Source organism: Peromyscus californicus, unplaced genomic scaffold (assembly GCF_007827085.1).
Source record: "Peromyscus californicus insignis strain IS unplaced genomic scaffold, ASM782708v3 Scaffold_4__1_contigs__length_199733344, whole genome shotgun sequence".
Classification (NCBI taxonomy): Eukaryota; Metazoa; Chordata; class Mammalia; order Rodentia; family Cricetidae; genus Peromyscus; species Peromyscus californicus.
Window position 1 is genome coordinate 194,010,110 of NW_026294562.1, and position 26,244 is coordinate 194,036,353.

Genomic DNA, 26,244 nt, shown 5'->3' on the forward strand with positions numbered 1-26,244 from the left:
TCTTCCCTGGAGTGGCTAGTGCCCAGGGATGGGGTCTGGGGCAAGGAAGTTATCATGGTCTCTTATTCCTTGTTCTCTCTCTCTGTTCTTTATCCAGCTTGGATCTCCCACTCCCCTAAGCTCTCTTTCCCTCAACTCTTGCCCTTCATCACCCCCACTCACGACCAGGTTGTTCATGTAGATCTCATCCATTTCTCCGTCATTGGGTGATCCCTGTGTCTTTCTTGGGGTCCTGTTTTCTAGGTAGCCTCCCTGGAGTTGTGAGTAGCAGTCTAGTCATCTTTGTATTACATCTAGTATCCTCCTATGAGTGAATACATACCATGCTTGTCTTTCTGAGTCTGGGTTACCTCACTCAGGATGATTTTTTCTAGATCCATCCATTTGCCTCCAAACCTCATGATGTCATTGTTTTTCTCTGCTGAGTAGTACTACGTTGTGTATATGTACCACATTTTATTTATCCGTTCTTCAGTTGAAGGGCATCTAGGTTGTTTCCAGGTTCTGGCTATTACAAACAATGCTGATATGAACATAGCTGTGCAAGTGCCCTTGCGGTATGATTGAACATTCCTTGGGTATATGCCCTAGAGTAGTAAAGTTTGGTCCTAGCACTTGGGAGGCAGAGGCAGGCAGATCTCTGTGAGTTTGAGGCCAGCCTGGGCTACAAAGTGAGTTCCAGGAAAGGTGCAAAGCTACACAGAGAAACTCTATCTTGAAAAAGCAAAAAAAGTAAAGACTTTATTTTTTAAAACTATTTTTTTATTTAACTGTCTATCCTTTTCTTCTTTCTTTCAAGCCTACATACATTTTTACACACATTATAAACTGTTTAAAGCTTATTTCATCTGAATCTGCCTTACTGTGCATTTATAATCCTTTTCTAACCAGGAGAGATTGTCAATCTGTTAAACTGCATGGCTTGTACAAAAAGCGTAGCCTTGGCTGCTGACTCTGCCATTTTAGGTTCCCAACATGGCAGAACTAAGTTTACAGCCAGCTCTAGGGGAACCATGCTCACTGCTGCTGACTCTGGGAAGCAGAGGTCCATGCCTCCATCTAGCAATCCAGTAGTGTGTAGCCCAGAAACCTCTTCTAATTCTTCTTCTTCTTCTTCTTCTTCTTCTTCTTCTTCTTCTTCTTCTTCTTCTTCTTCTTCTTCTTCCTCTCCTCCTCCTCCTCCTTCTTTTATGCTAGCAAAAGCTAAATTGTGTACTGTGTGGCTTGGCAATGTCACTGTGTAACATGGTGGGAATCTGCAGCCATGCTGCAGGTAAAGCCTGCATGTCATGAACCCACCACAGAGTAGCTCAAGCCTGAAGGCTGTGGCTGGCCTGTGAGACAACTAGGAAGCTGTTTATGGTGGTATTTTATTTGTACTGAAATGTGATTTTATTTGTATGTTAATAAATAAAGTTGCCTGTGGGTCAGAGCTAATAGCAAGCCATAGCAGAGCTGGACGGTGGAGGCACATACCTTTAATCCCAGCACTTGGTAGGCAGAGCTAGGTAGATCTCTGTCTGGTCAAGAATACAGCCAGCATTGGAGACACACACCTTTAATCTCAATACCATAGAAGACCTTGAGGGTTGTACAACAGACAGTGACAAGGCAGTCATGTGGTTGGTTTTACAACCAATGAGAAGGCAGAACAGAAAGTCTATATAAAGACAAACAGACAGGAAGTAGCTCTCTTTTGGAGAGGTCTCTTGGCTTAAGAGGCTAGCTGCAGCAGGTGGGTAAGGCTCTTAGCTCTGATCTCTTGTCTTTCTTATTGCATTGGTTCTGTGTTTCTTATTTAATAAGATGGTTGGTTACATCTACAGCTGTTTTTTGCTCCATTTTAGAATCTTTATTTTTAAAGCTTTTTCAGGTTTTAGGCCCCACTTTGGGTGTTATTTGTAGCTGGAGTTTTCCTGTGTCCTGGTCTGCTGGAGATTGGAACAAATCTCTTTCATCCACCAGTCCTACAGCCACTCAGACCCAAGTAAACACACAGAGGCTTATATTAATTATAACTGCATAACCATGTCTCAAGCCTTTTGCTAGGTAGCTTTTATATCTTAAATTAGCCCATAAATATTAATCCATACATTGCCACATGTTTTCGGGCTTTACCTGTGTGCCATTACATGTTGCTCCTTGGGCAGCTGGCTGGCATCTCTCAACCTTCTTCCTGTCTCTCACTTTAAATTTCTTGCCTGCCTCTAAACTGCCTTGCCATAGGCCACACAGCTTAATTTATCAACCTATTAGAACAACACATATTTGCAGCATACAAAGAGACATTGCCCTCATAATGAAACTTTTTTCCTACTTCCCATGAAGTACTATTTAAGAACTATTTGTGAACTTTGAAGGGAGTAATATTGACTTTGTAGATTTCTTTAATGGGATGGCTATTTTCACAGTATTAATCATACCTATCAATGAGAATGGGATATCTTACCATCTTCTAGGGCATTCACTGTGTAGTGTTTTGTAGTTAGAGTTTTCCTGCCTGGCCCACAGTCAGGACAAATCTCTCTCACCTGCCAATCCCACAGCCCCTCAGACCCGACCAAGTAAACACAGAGACTTATATTGGTTGCAAACTGTATGGCTGTGGCAGGCTTCTTGCTAACTGTTCTTACAGCTTAAATTAATCCATTTCTATTAATCTATACCTTGCCACATGGCTCGTGGCTTACCGGCATCTTTACATGCTGTTTCTCATCATGGCAGCTGGCAGTGTCTCTTTGACTCAGCCTTCCACTTCCCAGCTCTATTCTCCTCCTTGTCCCGCCTATACTTCCTGCCTGGCCACGGGCCAATCAGTGATTTATTTATTGACCAATCAGTAACACATTTGACATACAGACCATCCCACAGCACTTCCCCTTTTCTTTTCTTAAAAAGGAAGGTTTTAACCTTTACACATCTCCAAAGTCACCTTGGTATATTTGGGAATTTGGGCGTAGCTTCTCTTACTACTTCCTGCTGGAGGGGGGTGCTGTGTCTTATGGGGACACAAAGAATATTTTAGGATTATGGAGTAGTCCATGAGGGTGTATCGTCTGAGCCAGTTGCCTTGAAATGGTTCTGGATGTTGGATCATCTAGGCCATGGTGTCATCGGAGACCTTTCAGGTGGTCTTGGCTGGTCAAACCTGATGTGTCTTAATCTGGAACAAATCCATAGCTTCTGGCTTTCTGTGGAAACAAAAGCAGAGCCTCCTTTCCAAAGCAACATATCCTTACATCCAAATTTTGAAGTCAAGGTACCTTTAAAATATACATTGTGGCATAACTCAACAGCTTTTGTAATCAAATGTTTTTCTTTAGTTACGAATATCAAAGAGAACATAATCCAGATTCTCTGTGTGGTAGCCATCTTTACATGGCTTATTTTTTATATTAGCTTGAGCCTATTGCTTTAAACTGCAGCATTCTAAGCCTGAAACGGCGTTGGCGCTGTTGGCTGCTGGCTCCGCCCACTTCAGCTTCCCAACATGGCGGTGATACATTTTCTGCCAGCTCTGGGAGCCATCAACTCTCAGAAATAGTGGGTCTATGCTTCTATTAAAGCAGCGTGTAGCCCAGAAACCTCTTTTTTTGTTTTGTTTTGTTTTGTACTAGCAAAGGCTAAATCCACCACACAGCTTAATGTGCCACTTGCAGAGGCCTCATTCCCACCATACTGCAGGTCGAGCATACACGCACGCTAGGAACCCACCAGTAGCTCAAACTGGCAGCTGCCACTCATTTGAGAGAGACAATTAGGAAGCTGTTTTTAGCTCCATTTTAGAATCTTTTTTCTCAGTTTTTAGGTGGAAACTCTTGCTACCACGTTGGACGCCATTTGTAGCTTGAGTCTTCCTGACTGGCCCACAGTCAGGACAAATCTCTGTCACCCGCCAGTCCCACAGCCTCTCAGACCCGATCAAGTAAACACAGAGACTTATATTGCTTACAAACTGTATGGCCATGGCAGGCTTCTTGCTAACTGTTCTTACAGCTTAAATTAATCCATTTCTATTAATCTATACCTTGCCACATGACTTGTGGCTTACCGGCATCTTTACATGCTGTTTCTCATCATGGCGGCTGTCAGTGTCTCTCTGACTCAGCCTTCCACTTCCCAGCTCTATTCTCCTCCTTGTCCCGCCTATACTTCCTGCCTGGCCATGGGCCAATCAGTGACTTATTTATTGACCAATCAGTAACACATTTGACATACAGACCATCCCACAGCATCAAGGTATCTTTAAAATATACATATTGGTTTAACTCAACATCTTTTATGATCAAATGTTTTTCTGCAGTTAAAAATCCCAAAGACAACACAATCCAGATTCTCTGTGTAATATTCATCTTCATGTGGCTTATTTATTATATTAATTTTACTGTCTCTTTAAAGACTTTATTTTTTAAAACTATGTATTTGTTTATATAAGTGTATATATCACCTTTTTTGTCTCTTTCAAGCCTACGTATATTTTACACACATTGTAAACTATTACATCTGAATCTGTCTTATTGTGAATCTATTGCTTTAAACTGCAGCAGCTGTGGCTGCTGGGTCTGCCCACCTCAGCTTCCCAACATGGCAGTGGTAGTTTACTGCCAGTTCTGGGAGCTATCGTGGGTCTATGCTTTTATCCAAGCAGTGTGTAGCCGAGAAACCTCTTTTTTCGTTTTGTACTAGCAAAGGCTAAATCCACCATGCAGCTTAATGTGCCACTTGCAGAGGCCTCATTCCCACCATACTGCTGGTCGAATGCGCACACCAGGAACCCACCAGTAGCTCAAACCGGCAGCTGCCACTCATTTGAGAGAGACAATTAGGAAGCTGTTTTTAGCTCCGTTTTAGAATCTTTTCTCAGGTTTTAGGTGGAAACTCTTGCCAACACATTGGGCGTCATTTGTAGCTAGAGTTTTCCTGCCTGGCCCACAGTCAGGACAAATCTCTCTCACCTGCCAGTCCCACAGCCCCTTAGACCTGACCAAGTAAACACAGAGACTTATATTGGTTACAAATTGTATGGCCATGGCAGGCTTCTTGCTAACTGTTCTTACAGCTTAAATTAATCCATTTCTATAAATCTATACTTGCCATGTGGCTCGTGGCTTACCGGATCTTCATATGTTGTTTCTCATCATGGCAGCTGTCAGTGTCTCTCTGACTCAGCCTTCCACTTCCCAGCTTTATTCTCCTCCTTGTCCTGCCTACACTTCCTGCCTAGCCAATGGCCAATCAGTGTTTTATTTATTGACCAATCAGAGCAACACATTTGCCATACAAACCATCCCACAGCAGTGTCTTAAAGATTTTTTATTATACAAGTATTTCACGTGCATCATTAAAATTATTCCAAGATAGACTTTGAGGCTTATGTGAAAGGTATTCTTTCCCTGAAATTTTAATAGTATGTTTGTCATTTGTATATAGGAAGACAATTGATTATTATGAGTTAATTTTGTATCATGAGAATTTGCTGAAAGTATTTATCATCTGTGGAAGGTTCCTGCAGTCACTTATGCACAAAATCTTATAATATGCAAATAAGAATATTTTGATTTCTTCCTGTCTTATATCTTTCCTCTTGATATCCTTCAGATGTGTTATTACTTACAAGTTTCTCATATCTTAGTTCAGAACCAGAATGCTGAGGTTTTGGACTTTTTTCAAAACATATCTGCATTGATTTTTCCTTTTTGTGTATTAAAGGTAAAATGACCTGAGTGTCATTGTTTACAGTTTATTTTTATTCTCCTCACTCTTTAATTCTCATATATTCTAAGTTTTGGGATCCCAGAAGGGGCTCCTTTGCATAGGTCTTACTTGTATTCTCTTTACCTGTCTTGTGATCAGAAGTTAGAAATGGTAAGTTTAATCTCCATATTAAGCTTCCTTAAAAAAAACCTGATTACATTTTTAAAATTTGTTATCATTTCATGCATGTTTTCAATGTTTTTATACACACAGTCACACCATTTCCTCCTTCTGTCCCACTTTCAGTTTATACACCTGCTTCTACTCCCTAAATAGTATCACTTCTACTCCAAAAGCATTTTTTTGTGTAGGTTTTGATCAAGTAGCCATGGCTTCTGGCAGTTCATAATTACATGGGTCCTGCCATATCTAGAAGACAGTGCTTCATAGGACTCTTCCCCAGGCTTCAGTGATTATAATTTTACTGCCTTCCTTTCCATCTTTTCTTTGGGCTCTAGAAGTAGGTGGTATTAATGTATTATGTAGAACTGAGTACTCAACAACCACTTAATTTCAGCCTCTTTGCCAGTTTTTAGTATGTGTATTATCCATCAACTACTAAATAATAATTTCTCTTATTATATATATTCAATATGTAACTTGATGTTTTCCCTAGAGCAATAAAACAACTGAATCAGATGAAAGGGATACAAATTGGAAATGAAGAATTCAAAGTATCATTATTTGCAGATGATATGATAGCATACCTAACTGACCCTAAAAATTTTGCAAGGAAACACTGAGAGTTGATAAACACTTTCAGAAATATGGCAGGAAAAAAGACTTAACTCCAAAAATCAGCAGCCCTCCTATATACAAATGACAAATGAACTGAGAAAAAAAACAAATCATAGAAACCACACCCTCCACAATTACCACAAATATATAATCTATCATTGGTAAACTCTAATCAAGCAAGTTAAAGACTTGTGTGATTAAAAGCTTCAATATTTGAAGAAAGAAACTGAGGGAGATATAAGAGGATGGAAGGAATTCCCAGCCTTATAGATCCCTAGGATAATAAAATTGGCCATTCTACCAAAAGTAAATTGCAGAATCAATGCAATTTCCATCAAAATGAAAACAAAATCTTTACAGACCTTGAAAGGACAGTTCTCAACTTCATTTGGATAAGCATAAAATCCAGGACAGCTTCAAAAATCCCAAACAATAAAAGAACTTCTGGATTTGTCATCATCTCTCATTTCATGTTCTCCTACAGAGCTATAGTAATAAGCACATGGTATTGGCATTAAAACAGTTGTGTAGTTGGAAGTTTTCCTGTGTCCTGGCTGGCTGGCAGTCAGGACAAATCTCTACCACTTGTGTCCCCCAAGTAAACACACAGAGGCTTATATTAATTATAACTGCTTGGCCATTAGCTCAGGCTTATTAGCTGTTACTCTTAAATTAACCCATAATTCTTATTTATTTTTATCCATGTGTCTTGGTACCTTTTCTCAGTTCTGCTTTGTTATCTTGCTTCTTCTGTGTCTGGCTGGTGATTCCTGACTCTGTCCTTCCTCTTCCCAAAATTCTCCCTGTCTGTTTGTCCTGCCTGTACTTCCTGCCTGGCTACTGGCCAATCAGCATTTTATTTAGCAACCAATCAGAGCAATACATAATCACGGCATACAGAATGACATCCCACAGCACAGTTGTATTTATCAAGAAAATCAAATTGAAGTTTCATAAATAAATTTACAAACCTATGAACTCATACATTTTTTTAAAGAAGCCAGAAATACATGCAGGAAAAAAGAAACAATCTTCAACAAAGTGTGTTTGTCAAACTGGATATCTGAAAGTAGTAGAATTAAACTAGGTTTATATTTATAACCCTGAATAAAACTCAAGTTCAAGTGGATTAAAGACCTCAACATAAAACCGTACACACTGAACCTAATAGAAGAGAAAGTGGAAAAGAGATTTGAAGGCCTTGGCACAGGAGGTGAACTTCTGAACAGAATACCAATAATGCATGCTAAAATAAAGCTAAGATAAAAAATTAATAAATGGTATCTCATGAAACTGAAATGCTTCTGTAAGGCAAACAATATCATCAGTTGTCAGACAAAGAGGCACCCTATAGGATGGGAAAATATTTTTTTACCAACTTCACATCTGATAGAAATCTGAATCTCCAAAATATAGAAAGAATTCAAGAAATTACATATAAAAAATAATCCAACTAAAATACATCATTAACATAAAAAAAACTGATCTAAATGGAGAATTCTCAATAAAGGAATCACCACTGTCTGAAAAGTGCTGAAAGCAATTCTCAACACTCTAATCCATTAGGGCAATGCAAATCAAAACTGCTTTGAGATTCCATCTTACAACTGTCAAAATGGCTAAGGTCAATAACACAAGTGACAGTTCATGCTGGGAAGGATGTGGAGCAAGAACAACACTCCTCAAATACTGGTGGGAGTGCAAACTCATAGAGCAACTTTGGATACCAATATGGTAGTTTCTCAGAAAATTGGGAATCAATCTATCTCAGGACCCACTCTTATCCCACTCTTGGGTATATACCCAAAGGAAGCTCCAACCTACCACAAGGATACTTGCTCAGCTGTGTTCACTGTGGCTTTATTGATAATAGCCAGAAACTGGAAACAACCTAGGTGTCTATCAACTGAAGAACCAATACAGAAACTGTTTTACATTTCCACAATGGCATATTACTCATTGGTTAAAACATTACATCATGAAATTTGCAAGAATATGTGTGGAACTAGAAAAACACAATCAAAAATGAGGTTGCCCAGATCCAGGAAGACAAATATGGTATGTATTTACTTTTAACTGGATATTAGCTCTCAAGTAAATGACAATCAAGTTATAATCCACAGACCTAGAGAGCTTAGGTAGAGAGTAAACCTTAAGGGGAGAAGCATGTATCTCCCTGGGGAAGGGAAATAGAATAGATTCTGAATGTGGAATGGAAGTGGGTGGAGACGGCAGTAGGAGTGAAAATATGGGGAGCATAGATGTGGGAGAGAGTATGGGTGGAGACAGCTGTAATTGGGGCATACTAAGGGGGTGTTGTGGAAACCCAATTTAGTGGAAACTTCCTGGATTCTATGAGGGTGATCCTAGTGAGAACTTTCAGCAATGGAGAGTACAGAGTCTGAACAGTTCATCTTTTTTAGACAGGCAAGGTTTCCAGTGTTGGGACTGGGTTATATTTGGTTGATTTATTAGCCGAGGAGCTCCTCCAGAAATCCCTAGGCAATCCACAATGATACTGTAGTAGAAAATCACCTCCTGAAAACTAACAGTGGGGCCAAATGGCTAAAGACAACTTCCGCACAGTTCATTGAATGTAGAGAGGTTGAGCTTGTACAGGCTTGGAGCACTCACTCTACATTCTAGTCTCTTTGTTGTGAGAAGGTAGTCAGCTACAGAAAGAGAAACCTAGACATCAACCCAGCTATAAAACTCTCCTCCTACAATCTGTCTTGCCTGTAGGCTGTGCTGGCACAATTGTGGTGCAGAACATGTGTGAATGGCCAACAAGTGTTTGGTATAACTTGAGACTCACTCCATGAGAAGGAGCCCATGCCCTTCTCTGCCTGAATGGCCAGCAACTGGAGACTGGACATCCCTGAGTCCACAGGTTGAATCCAACAAGACTGGCTGCTGTGAACTGTAGAAATATGAAGTAGGAATTCAGCTGACATGGCAAAAACAAGACAAAACTCAAGAAGTATTGATGATATTAGCTTTTTAATGTATTAGCTGTATCCTGCTGCAAATTTCTTGTGTGCTATTGTAGCTTTTGTTAGGATCCCAAACATGTGCAACTCGGGGCCTTGCACCTTACATCATCAGCAGGCGCTGGCAACTACTATCCACCTTAAAAAGCTGGACGCAGACCCCCACCCTCTCTGTTTCTTCTCTGCTCCCTGCTCTCTGCTCTGCTCCTGCCATCTTTCTTTCTCTCCAGGCCTGGCTCTCCCACTCCTATCCCCTACTTCTTTCTAATAAAGCTCTTTGTAACTCTGGTAGCTGTGGCCGTGGCCCATGACTTTTCCACCAGTAACCAGGACCATCACCAGTGCTATTTATCATAACCATCAGCTTTCCTATTTTATTCTTTTCCCAAGAGAATTTCTAACAGTGTGGTTGATCATTCACTGGGCACAATTTCCCCTATACTATTTGGGTATTTGGAAAACATCCTCCAACTGTTTTGACAACAGTCACACAGTCAAAACCCCCTTTTTTCAGGATTTTGTTCATTTTTTAGCATTAGACTCAGAAGTTTGCCTTTCTGTAATTATCTTCATAAGCAAACACATGGCCAGGGTCATCTCCAGACAAAAATATTTTATCTGAGATACTTCTCAAACATCCAAGGGCAGACTGCAGATAGACAGGTATTTGGACTATCTGCTAGTTTCCTGAGATATGGTAAACAGCTTACTGAGACAACTGCCAAGGCCAGGCAGATGTTAGGTACAAAGCTTTTTTTCTTCTGCAAATTAAGCACAAACCCTTCTTTCTCCCATATCCCAAGGAGTATTCCTAGTTCTAAAGATTCTCCCTTTAACAATTAACTCAGAACAAAAGGGCTTTTACATACCATGTGCAGCAAGCTGTGATACAGGCTGCCTAGCTACCAAGTACACTTCCCCTACCCTGTCAGAAGACGGGACAGCCAAGATAAGCTGAGATAGACATGGTGCCAAAGGAAAAAAAGGAAGCTATATTTCACTCATGACTTATAAGTGACTTATAGACTCCTAACATTTTACTTAACCACTTCTAAGAATATAGTTTGAGCACATAAATTCCCTTTTTAGATCTCTTAACCGATTTCAGCCTTAATTGACTCCATCTCCCTTAATAACTCCCTTTTTGGGTTATAAATGAAGTTGACAATAACTGCTCTTTGTATGGCTCTTATCACCTCTCTTTTTGATCCTTAAAAATTCAAGCCTTGTGACCTTGCCTTGGCCAGAGAATTGCTGATTGTATGGGTGTATGACTGGAAACCTCAGAGACTTGTGGGAGAAAATGAAGAGAAGAACTAAGATAGAAGAACTAAGATAGAACAGCAGAAGAGGGGATGAAGAGAGTGAGAATTAAGATAGAACAAAGAAAAAAAATGTAGAGAGAATCAGGCAAGGAAGGAGCTAAGTATGAGAACAGAAAAGAAGCTGTGTAGTGAGAGAATTTGACTTAGAAAAAAAAATGGATGGACTAAAAGAGCACAGTGTGTGTAGATTCATTTGGTAGCCTTAAGATTAGATACTCAGCTTTTTGTTAGATTCTTCCACAGAACCTGGGAAAAGGCTATTTAGGGGCTGGACTCTACAGTCTTTATCGACTAACAAAAGGAAAAGTTAAAGGAGTGGTTACTAATAATATTCTGCTATACTCATAGGTCAGTCACTTGTCATGTGACTCATAATCAGATAGGTTTCTTCTAGGGGCAGATGGTATTGAATTCAGAGACCCACAGCCAGATTTATGCAACAAGAGATTGTCTAAATTGGAGGTCTCCATAAAGTACCTTCCCATGGAGATTAGAGCACCCACAGAAGATGGGGAGGAAGGAATCTAGGACTCAGAGGGGATGAAAGGAATGAGGAAATCATGGACCACTCAGTCAACGAAGCAGGGCTCACATGGGCTCACAGAGACTGAAGTAGCAATCACAGGGCCGCATGGGTCTGTACCAGGTCCTCTGTATATGAGTTATGACTGTTAGTTTGGTGTTTATGTGGGACTCCTAACAGTGGGAGCAGGTTTATCTCTGACTCATTTGCATGCTTGAGACTCCTTTCCTCTTACTGGTTTCCCTTGTCCCACCTCTATATGAGGGCTTTCACTTTTTCTTATTGTAACTTGTTTTGTTCTATTTGGCTGTTGTCTCTTGGAGTCCTGGTCTAGTCTGAAGAGAAAGAGAGGAGGAGTGGTTCTGTGTGAGAAAAGGAGGCCTGGGAGGGAGAGAGAGAGGGGAGACTGTGATTAGGAATTATTGTATGAGAGAAGAATCTATTTTTTAATAAATTATGAGATAGACCTGCCAGTGCCAATTTGACTAAGAGGTGAATCTTTGTCTAGGTTGGGCCCAGGGACACACCCCTGTGTCCCCACACCACCACCCATTGCACTCACAGTTTCAGGCCAGTAGGCAGACCTCCTGCAGACAAGTCAGACTACCACCATTCCCCATGAGACCCTGTAATCCACAAGCCCCTCATCCCCCAAACCTAACTCACCCTCCAAGACTCCAACTGTTCCCTGAGACAGAGCCCACCAGAACTGATTGGACTAAGAGGTGAGTCTTTGTCCTTATACCTGAACACCCAGCCCCAAGCTTTAGGCTCAGTGACACAACCTAGTGCCCCCATACCACCACCCATTGCAGTCCCAGCATCAGGCCAGTAGGCAGACAGGTCAGACTACCACCATCCCCCACAAGACCCTGTAACCCACAATTCGACCCCTCCCAAAACCACCCACCATCCGAGACTGCAGCTATATCCTGAGACAGAGCCCACCGGTGCCAACTGGAGTAAGGGCTGCTTCCTGAGACAAAGAGTTGATCAGCACCGATTTGACCAAGAGTCCCGACTAGACCAAGAGCTCCCACTGGACCAAGAGTATTGATCAGATCAACAACATAAAAACCAATATGGCTCCATCAGAACCTACATCAGCAAGACCTGAACATCCCAACACAGAAGACACAGAAGAAATCGATCTTTAAAATATCTAAAAAGATAAGGTATTCTGTCAAGGCATCTGGAGATACTGTTTTTGGAATGAAAGTTGATCCACATGTGGTTCATCATGATATGATAAGGAGCTCTATCAAGGGATTTTGAGATATACTACCAAGATGATCTCTCAGATAATCTAATCTGCTATCTGCTTCTGTAAAATCCAATTACCAAATCCTTGTGTTACAAAATACCCAATTTACTCAATTTTCAGATGAAAGGAGGTCTGAAGTGTTAACCCACACTCTACTCTCAAATCTCACTTTGGAGAGTAAGTCCTATGTATAGTAAATAAAACTTGCTTAATTAGCTTAATTTGAATGGTGATTTTCATTCTTGCTTTGTGGGATTAAGTATCTTGGAGCCCCCAGTGAGACTAAACTCCACTCCAATCTTGGGGGCACACCTTGACAAAGTCCCAGGGCCCTCAAATGAGCTCTTGGTTCCACAGACTTCTGAGATGAAGGGCAGAGAAAAAAAAACAACCAGCAAATTTCTCTCTGAGAAGACTTCCACCATTAAGTCATAGCAAGGTCTCCCTTTCTATGACATCTGCTATTAGTTCTGGTGGGATCCTGCCTGGGGACAGAAGGGTACCTGACAAATTATCTAGACACCTGTCCAAGGTTAAATTGGTTGTCCCTCTGCCTATCTGTTTTTTGTTGTTATTGTTGTTATTTGTTTTGCCTTGATTTCTTTCTTTCTTTTTTGTTTTGAGCCTATTTCTTGGTCTCTGGTATTTTGTTCTTTGTTTTGTGTGTCTTTTCTGTTTCTTTATTATAAATCTTCCAGGATCTGGGCTTGGTTTCACTGAATGGACAGAAAAGATTGATAGGAGGACTAACAAGCCTGACATTCCTTTAAGCTGTGTTTTATTAAATTTTGACACAATTTACTCTCCTATAAATAAGCCCATAATATGGTTATCCCATCACCAAGAATCACCTCTGATCGTTCTGTGAAGTGGATGGCTTCCATTTGGGATGTCTGACCCCAAAGGGCACCTTTGACTCTCAGGTTACCTGGGCCATAGACTACACACTGCTTGGTATCTCTGGTTTCCCAGTCCAGACAGTGAATATTCTACCCTGGGCAGAAGGATGATCAAATCCACCCTCATGGATGAAGGTTTGTAGATATAGATATATACATAATACCAATGCATAATATATAATTTATATTGCATACATATATAATCTACACATAGAATTTAAATTATAATGTGACATTTTTACGATTCATATATATATATACATGCACACATTCACTCATATATGAAAAAACATGTCATAATAAGACTGTACATTATAACCAATTTATGAATTTAAATGAAGAATACATACCAATTCAAGGAAAAGAACTTGAATTAGAAGAGGCATTCAGATGAAAGGTGTGTGAATGTCTATGTTTAAAGAGAAGTGGCAGTAGTCAGCTAGACTTAAAATATGTTATCATACTGTAAATAAGGGGTTCACATATTTAGCCCTAAGTTACTTGCTCTGATTGACTAACATTTGACATTGAGTAATAAAATAAAATTCTTAGTGAGTCTACATTTTAACTTACATGCATTATATTAATCAATGATTGATATAATATTATGTTCATACAAGATTATGTTTAAATTTTGAAAACCCTGTATTATTCAGCATAATCACACAAACCCAAAATGAAAGCATGATAATTTAATGAAAGGCCCTGTGGTCTTAAGAAACAGATTGATGTTCAGTACAAATATTGTATATTAAAAGTTGAATATAAAATAAAAGTAAAATCTACATATTTTACCACAGTGAATTGAATGACCAGCTGAAATTTTACAAGGATCCACTTTGTAAATTCAAAACAAGTGGTTCATACAAGTGGAAAAGAGAATATGCATGAAACTCTTGAAAAAATTTAAATCAGTAACATGAATATTAACTGTCTATATTATGGAAGAGTATAAATTTTCATTATGAGCCAGGTGTGGGGCTGGCCATCTTTAATCCCAGAAGAGTAGGGACAGATATAGGAAGATCTCCATTAATTCACAATATCATGGTCTTTGCAGAAGGTCTCAGAAAAGGCCAGATATGTAATGATATCCTGTTCATATCAAAATATAACCTGGATTTTAAGCATGAAAAATTTCAATTGGTCCAGTATAAGGAGGCTCTAATACAATTAGATGAACAAAGAACAGCTCAAAGACTCAAACCCATACTACTATTATATAATACACTATTGCAATAGAGATCAACTGGCCTTCATCTTTGCAATTCATCTCTTAAAATAAGAAGTATGTTTAGGTTTGAACTAGGTTTTGAGAAATGTATTCCCTCTAGAATGTGGCCTCTTCCTGACATGATGAAGTGAGTTCTTCTCTGGACTTATTAAGATAATATAACACTTTGGGGCAAAAATGAAGCCAAATAAGGCAGCACTAGAAGCCAAGATGGAAAAGACTTCCATAGCCACCATAATCTTCCCCTTGGTGCTATGGTAGACAGGGAGGAATGTGACCCAGACACAGAAGAACACCAGCATGCTGAATGACAGGAACTTGGCTTCATTGAATGTGTCAGGCAGATTCCGGGACAAGAAAGCCACAGTGTAACTTCCAAGTGCCAAGGAGCAGAGGTATCCCAGGACTCCATGGAAGGCAAAAGATGAGCCCTTGTTGCACATAATGATGATATTTTCATGTTCAGCATGATAATCTTGGTCAAGGAATGGAGGAGAAGTCCCTAGCCAGATTCCACAGAGGACAAGTTGGACCATAGTACATATGGGGATAATAAAGTTCAGGCCCTTTGATATTAACCACCTCATCATTCTCCTTGGAAAAGTGACCCTGAAAGCAATAACCACAGTGATAGCTTTGGCCAAAACAGTGGCAAGGGCCACAGTGAAAGCAACTCCAAATACGATCTGCTGCAGGATACAGGTGGTAATGTTGGGACGGCCAATGAAGAGCAAGGCACAGAGGAAACAGACAGTGAGTGTGATGAGCAAGGTGTAACTGAGGGTCCTGTTATTAGCCTTGACAATTGGAGTGTCTCTGTGCTTCACAAAGAGTCCAAGAACCACAGCTGTGAGGATAGAGAAAAACAGAGCTATGGTTGTGAGAGCCATCCCCAAGGGGTCCATATGGTCAAGAAAACTTACAGCTTTCTGGAGGCAGTGTTTCTTCTCTGTGTTTGCGTAATGACTTTCTGGACACCTCATGCACTGATCTGCATCTGATCAAAAATGAAAGTGATCCTTAGTCCAAGCTGAAGGCATTCATTTTTTTCTAAGCCATTTCTCTGTGCATGTGGACAGGACTGTTACCTATATTACTTTACTTTTTCTCAGGTACAAAGAAATACAAACTCTGTGGTGAATAATTTCTTTTTTATACCACCCATCTCCTTTATTAAATATTTCAGTTATTATTTATATGTATATATAACTTGTGTAAATCCAACTAAGCTCTCTTTCCTCCTGCTTCCCTCCTCACCTTCTCCCACTTTTCCCTCAAAACATAGGGTACTCACTATTTCTCCTTTTTAGATATTAATATGCAATGAGCCTATTCAATGATGCTAATATATACATGTTGTTGGGGGCACTTACTTAAATATGAGCAACATTTCATAGTCCATAACCTTCAAGAAAAGTGATGTCCCTCTTTTGGTATTATTCATCAATTTCTGCTAGATTCTCATACAACCCATCTTCCTTATAGTGATATAAATCTAATACACCTCACACCTTCTCTCTCTTATAAACTTTCACTGCCTCTTGTGCTATTGGTGCATCTCTTTTGGAAGTCATTAGAATACTGAGTTACAATACATAAACCTACTTCATTTCTGTTACCATTTCATAAGTTATATTCACATTATGAATTGGACATATGAATACTGCAAAAGAGGGAGAGAATACTTTGAAATTATTTTCATAAAATGGTATTCTTCAGCATGAGTTCTTAATTTTCTTATCTTTATAAAATATTTTCTGTTTTTGAAATTTTGACAATTCTCTGTGAGGTTTTAGTGAACAGGTATTACTACATTGTTAAATGCTTGAATAGTGCATAAATAACAGTTCTTATTCCAATTGGGGAAAGGCCATACCTATTGAAACAGTTTTAAGGTGTGAAATAAAACAGTCCTGTAATATTCTGCTCTTGAATATTTATGAAGTTCCCCTTGAATTTGAAGTATATAAACACTGATTTATGCATGCCAGATTTTCACTTTCATTTTTTCTGTGCTTTTTAAAAGAAACATCACTTCCAAATTTATTTTGTTGATAAAATTTATTAACAGATAATCTAATTTGATTTAGTAGAATAAAAGTTATTTATCTATATCTTGTAAATATTGTTTCCTTGAGGTATTGTGACTCATTGATATAACTGTTCTCAGGACCTAATTTCAAGGTATGATGTCAAGCTCTGTTACTTCCTTCTCTTTTATGTGTAGGTATTTATTTTCTTTTGCTTTTCTACTTTGTAATGAATGACTGATATGTATAATTCCATCTTTTACTAAAAGCACATAATACACATAATAAAATTACTATATATGTATATATACATATATGTATACATGCATATATTATATCTATTAAGCTACTGTAAACTTTTTGTATAATATTAAATCAGTAATCTCAGCTTCAAGTGTCTAACATAATTGACCCACATAATTTTGTCATGTATATGTATTAATTAGGAATTATGAAAGACTTTGAATGGGTAAGTGAACCATTCCTACAATATATATATACATATATATATATGAAAATATATATGTATATGTATACATATAAGTGATGTGTACATAGATGTTCAGTATAGAGTGTTTCTTATAAACAGTTTGAGGGCAGAGTCTATTATATCTCAATGTAAGAAATCCATTGAAGAAGATGCAGAAGGACTGTAAAAGTCAGTGGTCATGAAATACTGCAAGGGAAGATAAAATCCAGACACAGGAGGGCAATTGAATATATAAATTCTGGGTGTGATATTATGCATACAATGTGTGAAAGCTTAGGCCAGACCAAATATCATCATGCATGGAATGTTGGCATTGGGTCCTACCCTTAACTGAGAAGCTATTTGACCTCATAGCTGATATAACAGGAAAACTCAATCTTTTTTATTTTTTTAAAATTTTTTGATTGACTTTTTTTAGTGAGGGATTGTCTAGATTATTTTTCCCTTATTTTATTTAAAAAATGTTTTATTCATTTTACATACTAACCACAGATACCTCATTCATCCCTCCCTCTGCTTTCCTCCAGCCCTCCCCCTCCCAACCCACCCCTCATCCCCTCCTCCAAAAGGGGGAAGGCTTCCATGAGGAATCGGCAAAAATTGGTACATTCAGTTGAAGCAGGACCAAGTCCCTCCCCACTGCATCAAGGCTGAGCAAGGCATTCCACTGGAGGCAATGGGCTTCAGAAAGCCAGCTCATGCACAAGTTATAGATCCAGATCCCACTGCCAGTGGCTCCTAAAACAGACCCAGTTGCACAACTGTCTCCCATATGCTGAGGACCCAGTCCAGTCCTATGAAGGCTCCACAGCTATTGGTCTAAAGTTTGTGAGTTCCTACAAACTTGGTTCAGTTGTCTCTGCAGATTTCCCCATGATGAGCTTGACCTCTCCTGCTCATACGACCCCTCTTGGAGAGCAGTGGATAAAATATCTTGATAGAGGGAGAGATTATGAGGTTTGGAAGAAACCAGGCACTAGGGAAATTCTCAGGAATCAATGAGGATGACCTTAGATTAGACTACAACCAATAATGGAAAGGATGCCTGAACTGGCCTACCCCAGTAATCAGATTTGTGAATACCCTGACTCTCATCATAGAGCCTTCATCCATTAACTGATGGAAGCAGATGCAGAGATCCACAGTCAAGCACCAGGCTGAACTCTGGGAGTACATCGAAGGGAGGGTGGCAATCAGTCATTAAAAGTTTGGCCATTGGTAATTAGTCCATTCTCCACACAGGGTCCTGTATCAAAGGGTATTGGGGTAGCAGAAACTGAATTCAATGAGTCTTTTTATTTTTTTTAAAGAGAGAGACGTTAGATAGGAAGAAAAGTGGAAGATTTGGGAGGGTGTTAATATGATCAAAATACATAGTATGAAATTCTCAAAGGATAAAAAGTATTTAAAAATTTCAAATTTAATATAACCCTGGTCACAAATTTATTATTACATATGGTAATACTAGCCTTTAAAGATTTTTCTTCCCAGTGTAATATGCTGTGAACAGGTTCATGACCTCTTATTCAAAATGGAGATTCTATATTCCTTTGCAGCTCTTAGGTCTTGGTACAGCTCTCCATAACAGATTATTTAAACTGCCTTGAGGATATTGTTTTATATACCCTTTCTCAAAGTTGGAACAGAAAAAAAGACATACTCATACTCACTAAGGAAACTTGAAATTTTGGTTACGCTGTACAGTCAAAAATTATGTATTGAGGTACCAAACACAAGTTTCTAATCTTCTTTTCCTTATGAAAAAGCTTGCTGGGAAGAATTATGTCAATAACCTATCCTACACATAGGTGAGTCCCAATCATTATTGAAATACAGTTAGTAAGACATCAAAGTTTGTTACTTTATTACCATGTGTTAAATTACATGGGGAAATAAAGCATATTGATCATTACAGAGGAAAGGTGTTTCCTGTAGCAAACAATCTGGTTGATTATGAACATAAAGCAATTATAAATTTCAGTGCCTATCTTCACTATTTCAAGACATGGTGATGCATATTTCATATCCTAAATAAGAGAAGGAATACATTACTCTGACTTCTCTCTAGATATTTTTCAGTTTTTAAGATAATGCAGAATCCTGTAGAAATGTGGAAACATTTCTGTAAGATTTATTCTTACCTGTCTCATTGGAAATCTCATTGTCTGCACAAGGAGTGCAATCATAGCAGCAAACAGCCTTGCCCTCTAGGGAAACTTTCTTGAATCCAGGCCCACAGCTCTCACTGCACACAGACTGAGGAATCTGAGAATAATGGGAGCAAAGTTAACAAATACTAAGGGCTTATTGTTTTTCAATACCATGCAATTAACTTGCAGGTTTTATTTCTATAAATGTAGAAAATTATTTTGAACATCTGTGCCCTATGCAAGGTTGGTCTGAGAATTCTCATAGTGTTAGACAGTTTGTAGCTTACTGAGGTAGGGACAAATTTGATGCAGGTAGGTCAGTGAAGACATGACCTAGAAGGTCAAGTGGTCCTTTCAGATGGATCTTGTCTCTGTACTTACTTTCTAATGTGTTGAAAAACTATTATTTCCACCATGATTGTGAATCTTGCTTTTCAATTTAACTAGACTTGTAGTTACCATGGAATACAAATTGTTGGGCATTTCTGAGCATAATCTTAAAGGGAAGTTTAAATAGTTCACTATAAAACTGAGTGTCACCATTCCATTGATGGTTGTCTGTGAGATACTATGTGAGATATTATGTATGTGAGATATTATGAGGTTTGTACATACCACTTCTCAGGTGTACTTAATTTGTGTAACACTGACAAAAATCTAACACATGGATGATTGAATATTAACAGACATTTACAGCTAAGATCTTATATTTTAACTATCAGGGGATGATAAAACAGTGTCTTGTAGTAGTTATTTTCTGTCTTTCTCTACTGGTAGTTATATATTAATGGGTTTTTCAATATCAAATAAGGGGTTGTTATACTGGTGGATATATTTGTTTTAATGATAAGTATAATTAATTGAGATAATACACAACTAACCTCTGAATATTTTTCTGGCCATCTTATCATCTGTTCAGACAAAGACAACTGTTGACCCTGGGGAGCATTGGGAGAAAAGATTGCTACTTTCACTTTTCGTCCAAGACTCTTTGGAAAATTCCAAAAGTTGAGAATATCATATTTATCATCTGACTTCTGTTTCCATTTTAAAGCCATGTTGGCCCCCACATGGATATTCTTCAAGAAAGTATGAAGCTGAAAGTAAAGCAAGAATATATTTTAAAGTAGGTCACAGATGTTGATCAAAAATGGATTATAGAATTACCCTCATTGTTCCTAATCTCTGGCATAGGACATAACATTAATGTAGGTTTCACTACAGCTGAGCAATGGTAACCTAAGTTAATAGGATGCCCTTATACTTCTGAAGGACAGTCAGCCTCAAGAAAATCTTCTAAACATACTCAGGAAAGGAATCAGTGAGTACTGGTTGAAGTAAATCTTGATTTTTAAAACAAAGTTGTACTTATTTACATTTAGTGTGTGTCTCAAAGTACAGTGAGTAAAATGTGGGTACTAATGATTAAATGGTAGTAAAAAAATCATTTATGTACTAATACCTTGGGGTGACCTGTCATTGTTTAACTTACTAAGAGAATTCTTAGCTTTCTCTCTCTCTCTCTCTCTCTCTCTCTCTCTCTCTCTCTCTCTCTCTCTCTTTCTTTCTTTCTTTTTTGAGACAGGGTTTCTTTGTGTAGCTTTGCACCTTTCCTGAAACTCACTCTGTAGCCCAGACTGGCCTCAGACTCATAGAGATCTGCTTGCCTCTGCCTCCCGAGTTCTGGGATTAAAGGCATTTGGCACTGACACTTGGTGAATTCTTAGTTTTCTAATGTAATCTATAAACATGAGAAGGTTGTGCAGCTATTTGTGACACAGACTTTATATTCAGTAAAATTATTTCCACCTTGCCATTAGCACCCTATTCCTCAGCAACATGCACACATAGATCTACACTGACCTGGAAAATAAAATAACAAATAAAGATTCTCCTTGGTGATATATATATATATATATATATATATATAAATACATGTATACAGTGCTGAAATACATAATACCTAATTTGGATCCTCTGAAGATGCCAAAAATATCACATTGTTGATTCTTTAATACAATGGAAGGTATATTACCTGCCAGGGGAAGAACACCATTTTTTGCCCATTTCTAAATGGTTGCATTTGTACTTGCTGAAGACTCATCTCATGGAGACTGTGGGCCACAGTATAAACAGCCTTGTATGTATTATAGCTGTCTTCGTTCATTGCCGTGTCAAAAATGTGTCTAGGCAGGAATTCCAGGGAAGCATTGGGTTGGCAGTTCTCCAAAAGATGACAATCCAGCTCTGAAAATGGGCACTTGAAGAACAAAAACCACAATTTAGGAAGGTAATTGTCTTCTGGGTATTTATAAGGATTAACTGTTTGGATAAAATTTTTAAATTCAATAATCTGCTCATGGTGGTGTGAAAAAATGAGACTTCCATGGAAAGAATCTAGCAAGAAATAATCAGCCATATTAGTAACATCCCACTGAGAGGTCATGACCCAGACTTTACTTGTCAAAATCTGTTGCCCTAGATTTCTCATTAAACCTTGCAGTGAATCATTGTCACCATAAATGATGATGATATTGGCCAATGATTCCTGGACTGTGATAAAACTTTTCCAGTATTTGTACGGAAATGAATTCCAGGTACTTTGGATCATTTCAACAAAAGCTATGCAGACTTGATTTTTCTCCATATTTTCTCTGATATCTGATAGAAATTGAGTTCCTCTGTGGTCATCTGGGACAATAAGACCAATCCAGGTCCAACGAAAATGAAGCATCAAAGAGACCATGGCAAGAGCCAGAGATGTGCCTTTGGGGGCCATCTGGTAGAGAGAATGAAACTGATCTTGGTCACTCAAGATAGCATCAAAAGGACCAACAGTAAGCTGAAGAGGAAACAAATGGAAACAAGAGGAAGAACAATGTCATAAATCACAATCTCTGTTCTGCAGGAACTGATGGCAATGGTCAGGATGAGAATGGATTCATCCTGATTTTAAAGGCAAAGTTCTCTGACAGAATTTTTCAGAAAATTTCTGGCTTGTCCTCCATTTTTATTAATCCCCCTGTCCTGCATCCTCCCCTTTCTTTCTTTCCCAAGGGACTGAAATTAGATCTGTCTTCAATTGTCTGGGCACTTTTCCTTAATAGTTAAGTAATCCAAGTATCCCTCTAACCTTTACATGCCTCTGAAATGTCAGCAAAGGAGATCTGGCACTTTTTCCCATACAACTCCTCACCTGTGGAAATTTGTAGAGCTGAAGCAGTGTCGCAATATGGGTAGATCTTGCCCATGATGGTCCTGTTAGTGCAGCAGCTGACTTTCTCTCCTTTACACAGTTATAATTAGAGATGGGAATACTCAGGCCTGAGAGCCAAATAAGGGCATTGCCAAGAATGTTTTTCTCACTGAATGGGATATTATAAAAATCAAATCCCAGAGTTATGTTTGGTAAAAGATGAGGGTTCCTGTTGATTTCCTCAATGGCAAATACCAGGGCCAGTACCAACTGGTATATTTTAAAATTATACCTGCATAAATTGAAGAAAAGTACACTTGATGATATTATAAACCACACATAGGTGCAGATTAATGCAATAGTTTCTAGTTCAAATATTAGTGTTTATATAAAATCCACATTTAAAATCTAATAAATGATTGGAATTCAACTGATTGTGTTACATTGATAGGATGATATAAGATCATGTAAGTATGACCCTTATAATTGGTCATCCCGTGACTGTTTACTGTTCTTTCTATTGTATTTGGTACATTAAAATTTTGCCCATGAATGTAGAAAATGATCTTACAAAGTATAATATTTCCTGCTTTATTGTTCTTAGTTGTATAGCTTCTACAGTTAGAGGAAAACAAATATTCCTCCACTAAGACACACAGCTTTCCAAGAAAATATCTTCCTCAAAGGATACCACTGAATTATTGTGACTCATATTTTAAATAGTTGTGATTCTTTGATAACATTATCTTTTGTGAGTTTATGTTGCTTTGGTACCATTTGTTTATGTTGTTTGTATGTGTGTGTGTGCTACTGTGAAATGTTTTAAATGATATGATCACAAGATAGAGGACAACCTCCACAAGCAATTCTGTACAGTTAGAGGTGCACTCATGAATTTTCTGTGCATCTGAACTCAGGTAATCTCACTTGCACCTGAAACATTTTTACTGTCTGAGATACTCCTTATTTTAGTGTCAATGCCTGAAATTTAGAAAAATAGGTTTCTTTAGAATATCATAAAATAATAATAAAAATCCAGTGCCAGGCATTGAAAACCTGTTTTTGAATTGTCATTTTTTAGGAGAATCCAAGAGACTTCCTCCAAAAGTATAGGCTGTGGCCCATGCCCTTTGTGCCTTCCAGAAAAAGAAGGTAAGTTCCTATTGCTAAAGATATCACACACTTTAGACAGTAGGTAAAAGTATCTACCTGGATTTACCTGGAAGCCTACCTGTTGGTTGAAATATTAAGGCAACTCCACATAGTTAAAAGGGAGGTTTATTTTGTGGGAGCAATTTACAAGTAAAGGGATAGATTATCGGGTCTGGGAGAGGTGAAGTGCAGTCCAGTGGTGTTCTCTGGAGAATTCTGCTTGGTCTACCTCCAGCATGCAGGATCCAGGAACCAAGAGAGCCAGCACATCTGGATCTTGGATCTTAAGGGCTCCTGTCTCAGGCCTGCCTTGTAGTCATGACAGTTATCAGAAGCCTCAATGGGGGTAGTGCTTTCAGGTCAAAGCTGGAAGAGCTACCCACTGCACCTCTTTACTGAGGACCAACTCCCATAGTTACAGAAGTCATGCAAGCTCACAATGAAGAAAAGCCATCAGCAGTCCTCAGTAGTCCTACCCATCTATAAAGTCAATGAGTGATAACACTAGTAAGCAATGCAAAATATTCTGGTCAGTGTAATTATGACACTTGTAGCCTTGGATAACTCTCAGTTATGGAAATGGAGTTAAGGCATGATGGGATAGGAGGGAAGCCATGTCTTTCACTGTACTTCTACATATGGACTCTGGAGAAGAACCTACTACTGCCAGTTTTCTAAACTATTATAATCTCTAACTGTAACCTAAACTTAACCTTGTACAGATAATATAGCTCTCCCCCCTGTATAAAGACACTTCTTTATATGGTAGACACAGATCATTATAGGATACAATGACTTTTACCCCTACACTGTTTAACCAACTGCAGGGTGTTTACCCCCAATTAATACATTTACCACACAACCCCTACACTTAAAAATCAGGAAACTTTGTAGTAGAGAGGTTATAAGACTGTTATGAGCCAGAGGACCAGGAGAACTGTTGCAAGATATTGTCTTCAAATTAAGAGAGACAACATGAAGAGGGCTTAAGTGAGTGATTTTTTTTTTTGGTTTTTTGAGACAGGGTTTTTCTGTGTAGCTTTGCGCCTTTCCTGGAACTCACTTGGTAGCCCAGGCTGGCCTCGAACTCACAGAGATCTGCCTGCCTCTAGTGAGTGATTTTTGATGGATTTGGTTGGAAGTGTCATAAATTAACGTGACTGACATAAATTATTTGAAAATCTCCATGTATTAATTAATAATTTATTCAAAATATTTTATTTTCAAAATAATTGTTCTTTCTGAACTTTATGGAAAGATGACATTGCTAAAGATAATATATAGATGAGTCATAGAACATGGAGCTATCAAGCTGGTACTGGACTGCAGTCTTTGACCCTAGTGGATAACTTTCACAGTTCAATTAGTGTAACAGTTGTAGTGGGTAGCCATTCCAGCTTTGATCTGGAAGTTCCAACCCCCATTGAGACTTCGGCAACTGTCATGCCTACAAGGTGGGGCCAAGGAGGCACCTGGAGACCCGAAATCTGGATGGGCCAGTGCTCTCTCTGGTCCGGGACCCTGGATGGTGGAGGTGGGCCAAGCAGAGCTCCAGAGAACACCGCTGGACTGTGATACACCTTTCTCAGACCCCGCGACCTACCTATCCCTTAATTTGTAAGTTACGCCATTAAATAAATCTCCTTTTAACTACTTGGAGTGGCCTTAATAATTTCACCAATATCTGGCGCTCACGTGGGGCAAATTCCAAAGGCCTAGGTGGCTCCCACCCTCAGCCTCCTCCCCGGCTAGCGGGTACCTAAACCCACCTGCAAAGGTCCATATAACCAGGGAACGCCTACACGGTTCCATTCCCGAATAAGGGAGCAGCTAGTCTGGTCTCAGTTCCCTCAGTTTCGAGACCAGTGAAAGAGGCACTCCCCTGCTTCCTGAGTGCCAGCGCTGGCTCCAGCTCCCGCCATCTTGAATCCAGCAAGCTGCAGTCAGCCAAGATCACCAGCAGGCCCTGCTTTGGAGCTGTACCAACGCCACCTGCTGGCTGAAAAGTGTTACTACCCCCCCAAAACCATGAAAGGTAAGCACATTGTTTCAAGTAAAAGTACTTGATAATTTTACACCTTAAAATTGACTAACAAATTTTGAGTAATTCTTGTAATATGACTGACAACATTACCTCACAAGAATTTGAAAAACTTTTTGCCTGTATGATGAATGACATCTTCCTGGAAATATACGACCTTTTTGCCTGTATGATGAATGACATCTTCCTGGAAATATACGACCTTCCTAAGGCATATCTGGCCTGTACCATTTTGGCATTCATCGTAATAATTCACACAGTGTTCAAACACTGGTTTAATAACAAGAACAAAGCTGAGTCATTATTGGGACTGATACAGGTTTTAAGAGACAGCAATGAAGGCTTACAGAAAAAGATTCTCTCTCTGGAATCTGCTTTAAGAGATAGCAATGAAAGCGTACAAAAAAGATTCATTCTCTGGAATCTGCTTTAAGAGATAGCAATGAATGCGTAAAGAA

The 26,244-nt window shown here is 38.9% G+C and overlaps 1 protein-coding gene across 1 annotated transcript in view; it reads right to left on the reverse strand.

Annotated features, from left to right (window-relative positions):
- Positions 1–14,798: 14,798 nt before the first annotated feature.
- The window catches only part of LOC128124282 (vomeronasal type-2 receptor 116-like), a 73,612-nt gene continuing 62,166 nt past the window's right edge, over positions 14,799–26,244 (reverse strand). The window contains exons 7-11 of the mRNA XM_052760445.1: positions 22,594–22,885; positions 21,433–22,239; positions 20,279–20,494; positions 19,389–19,512; positions 14,799–15,724 (exon numbers count right to left, since the gene is read on the reverse strand). Of these exons, the coding sequence (XP_052616405.1) occupies positions 14,799–15,724; positions 19,389–19,512; positions 20,279–20,494; positions 21,433–22,239; positions 22,594–22,885 (2,365 nt within the window). The remainder of the gene's footprint in view (positions 15,725–19,388; positions 19,513–20,278; positions 20,495–21,432; positions 22,240–22,593; positions 22,886–26,244) is intronic.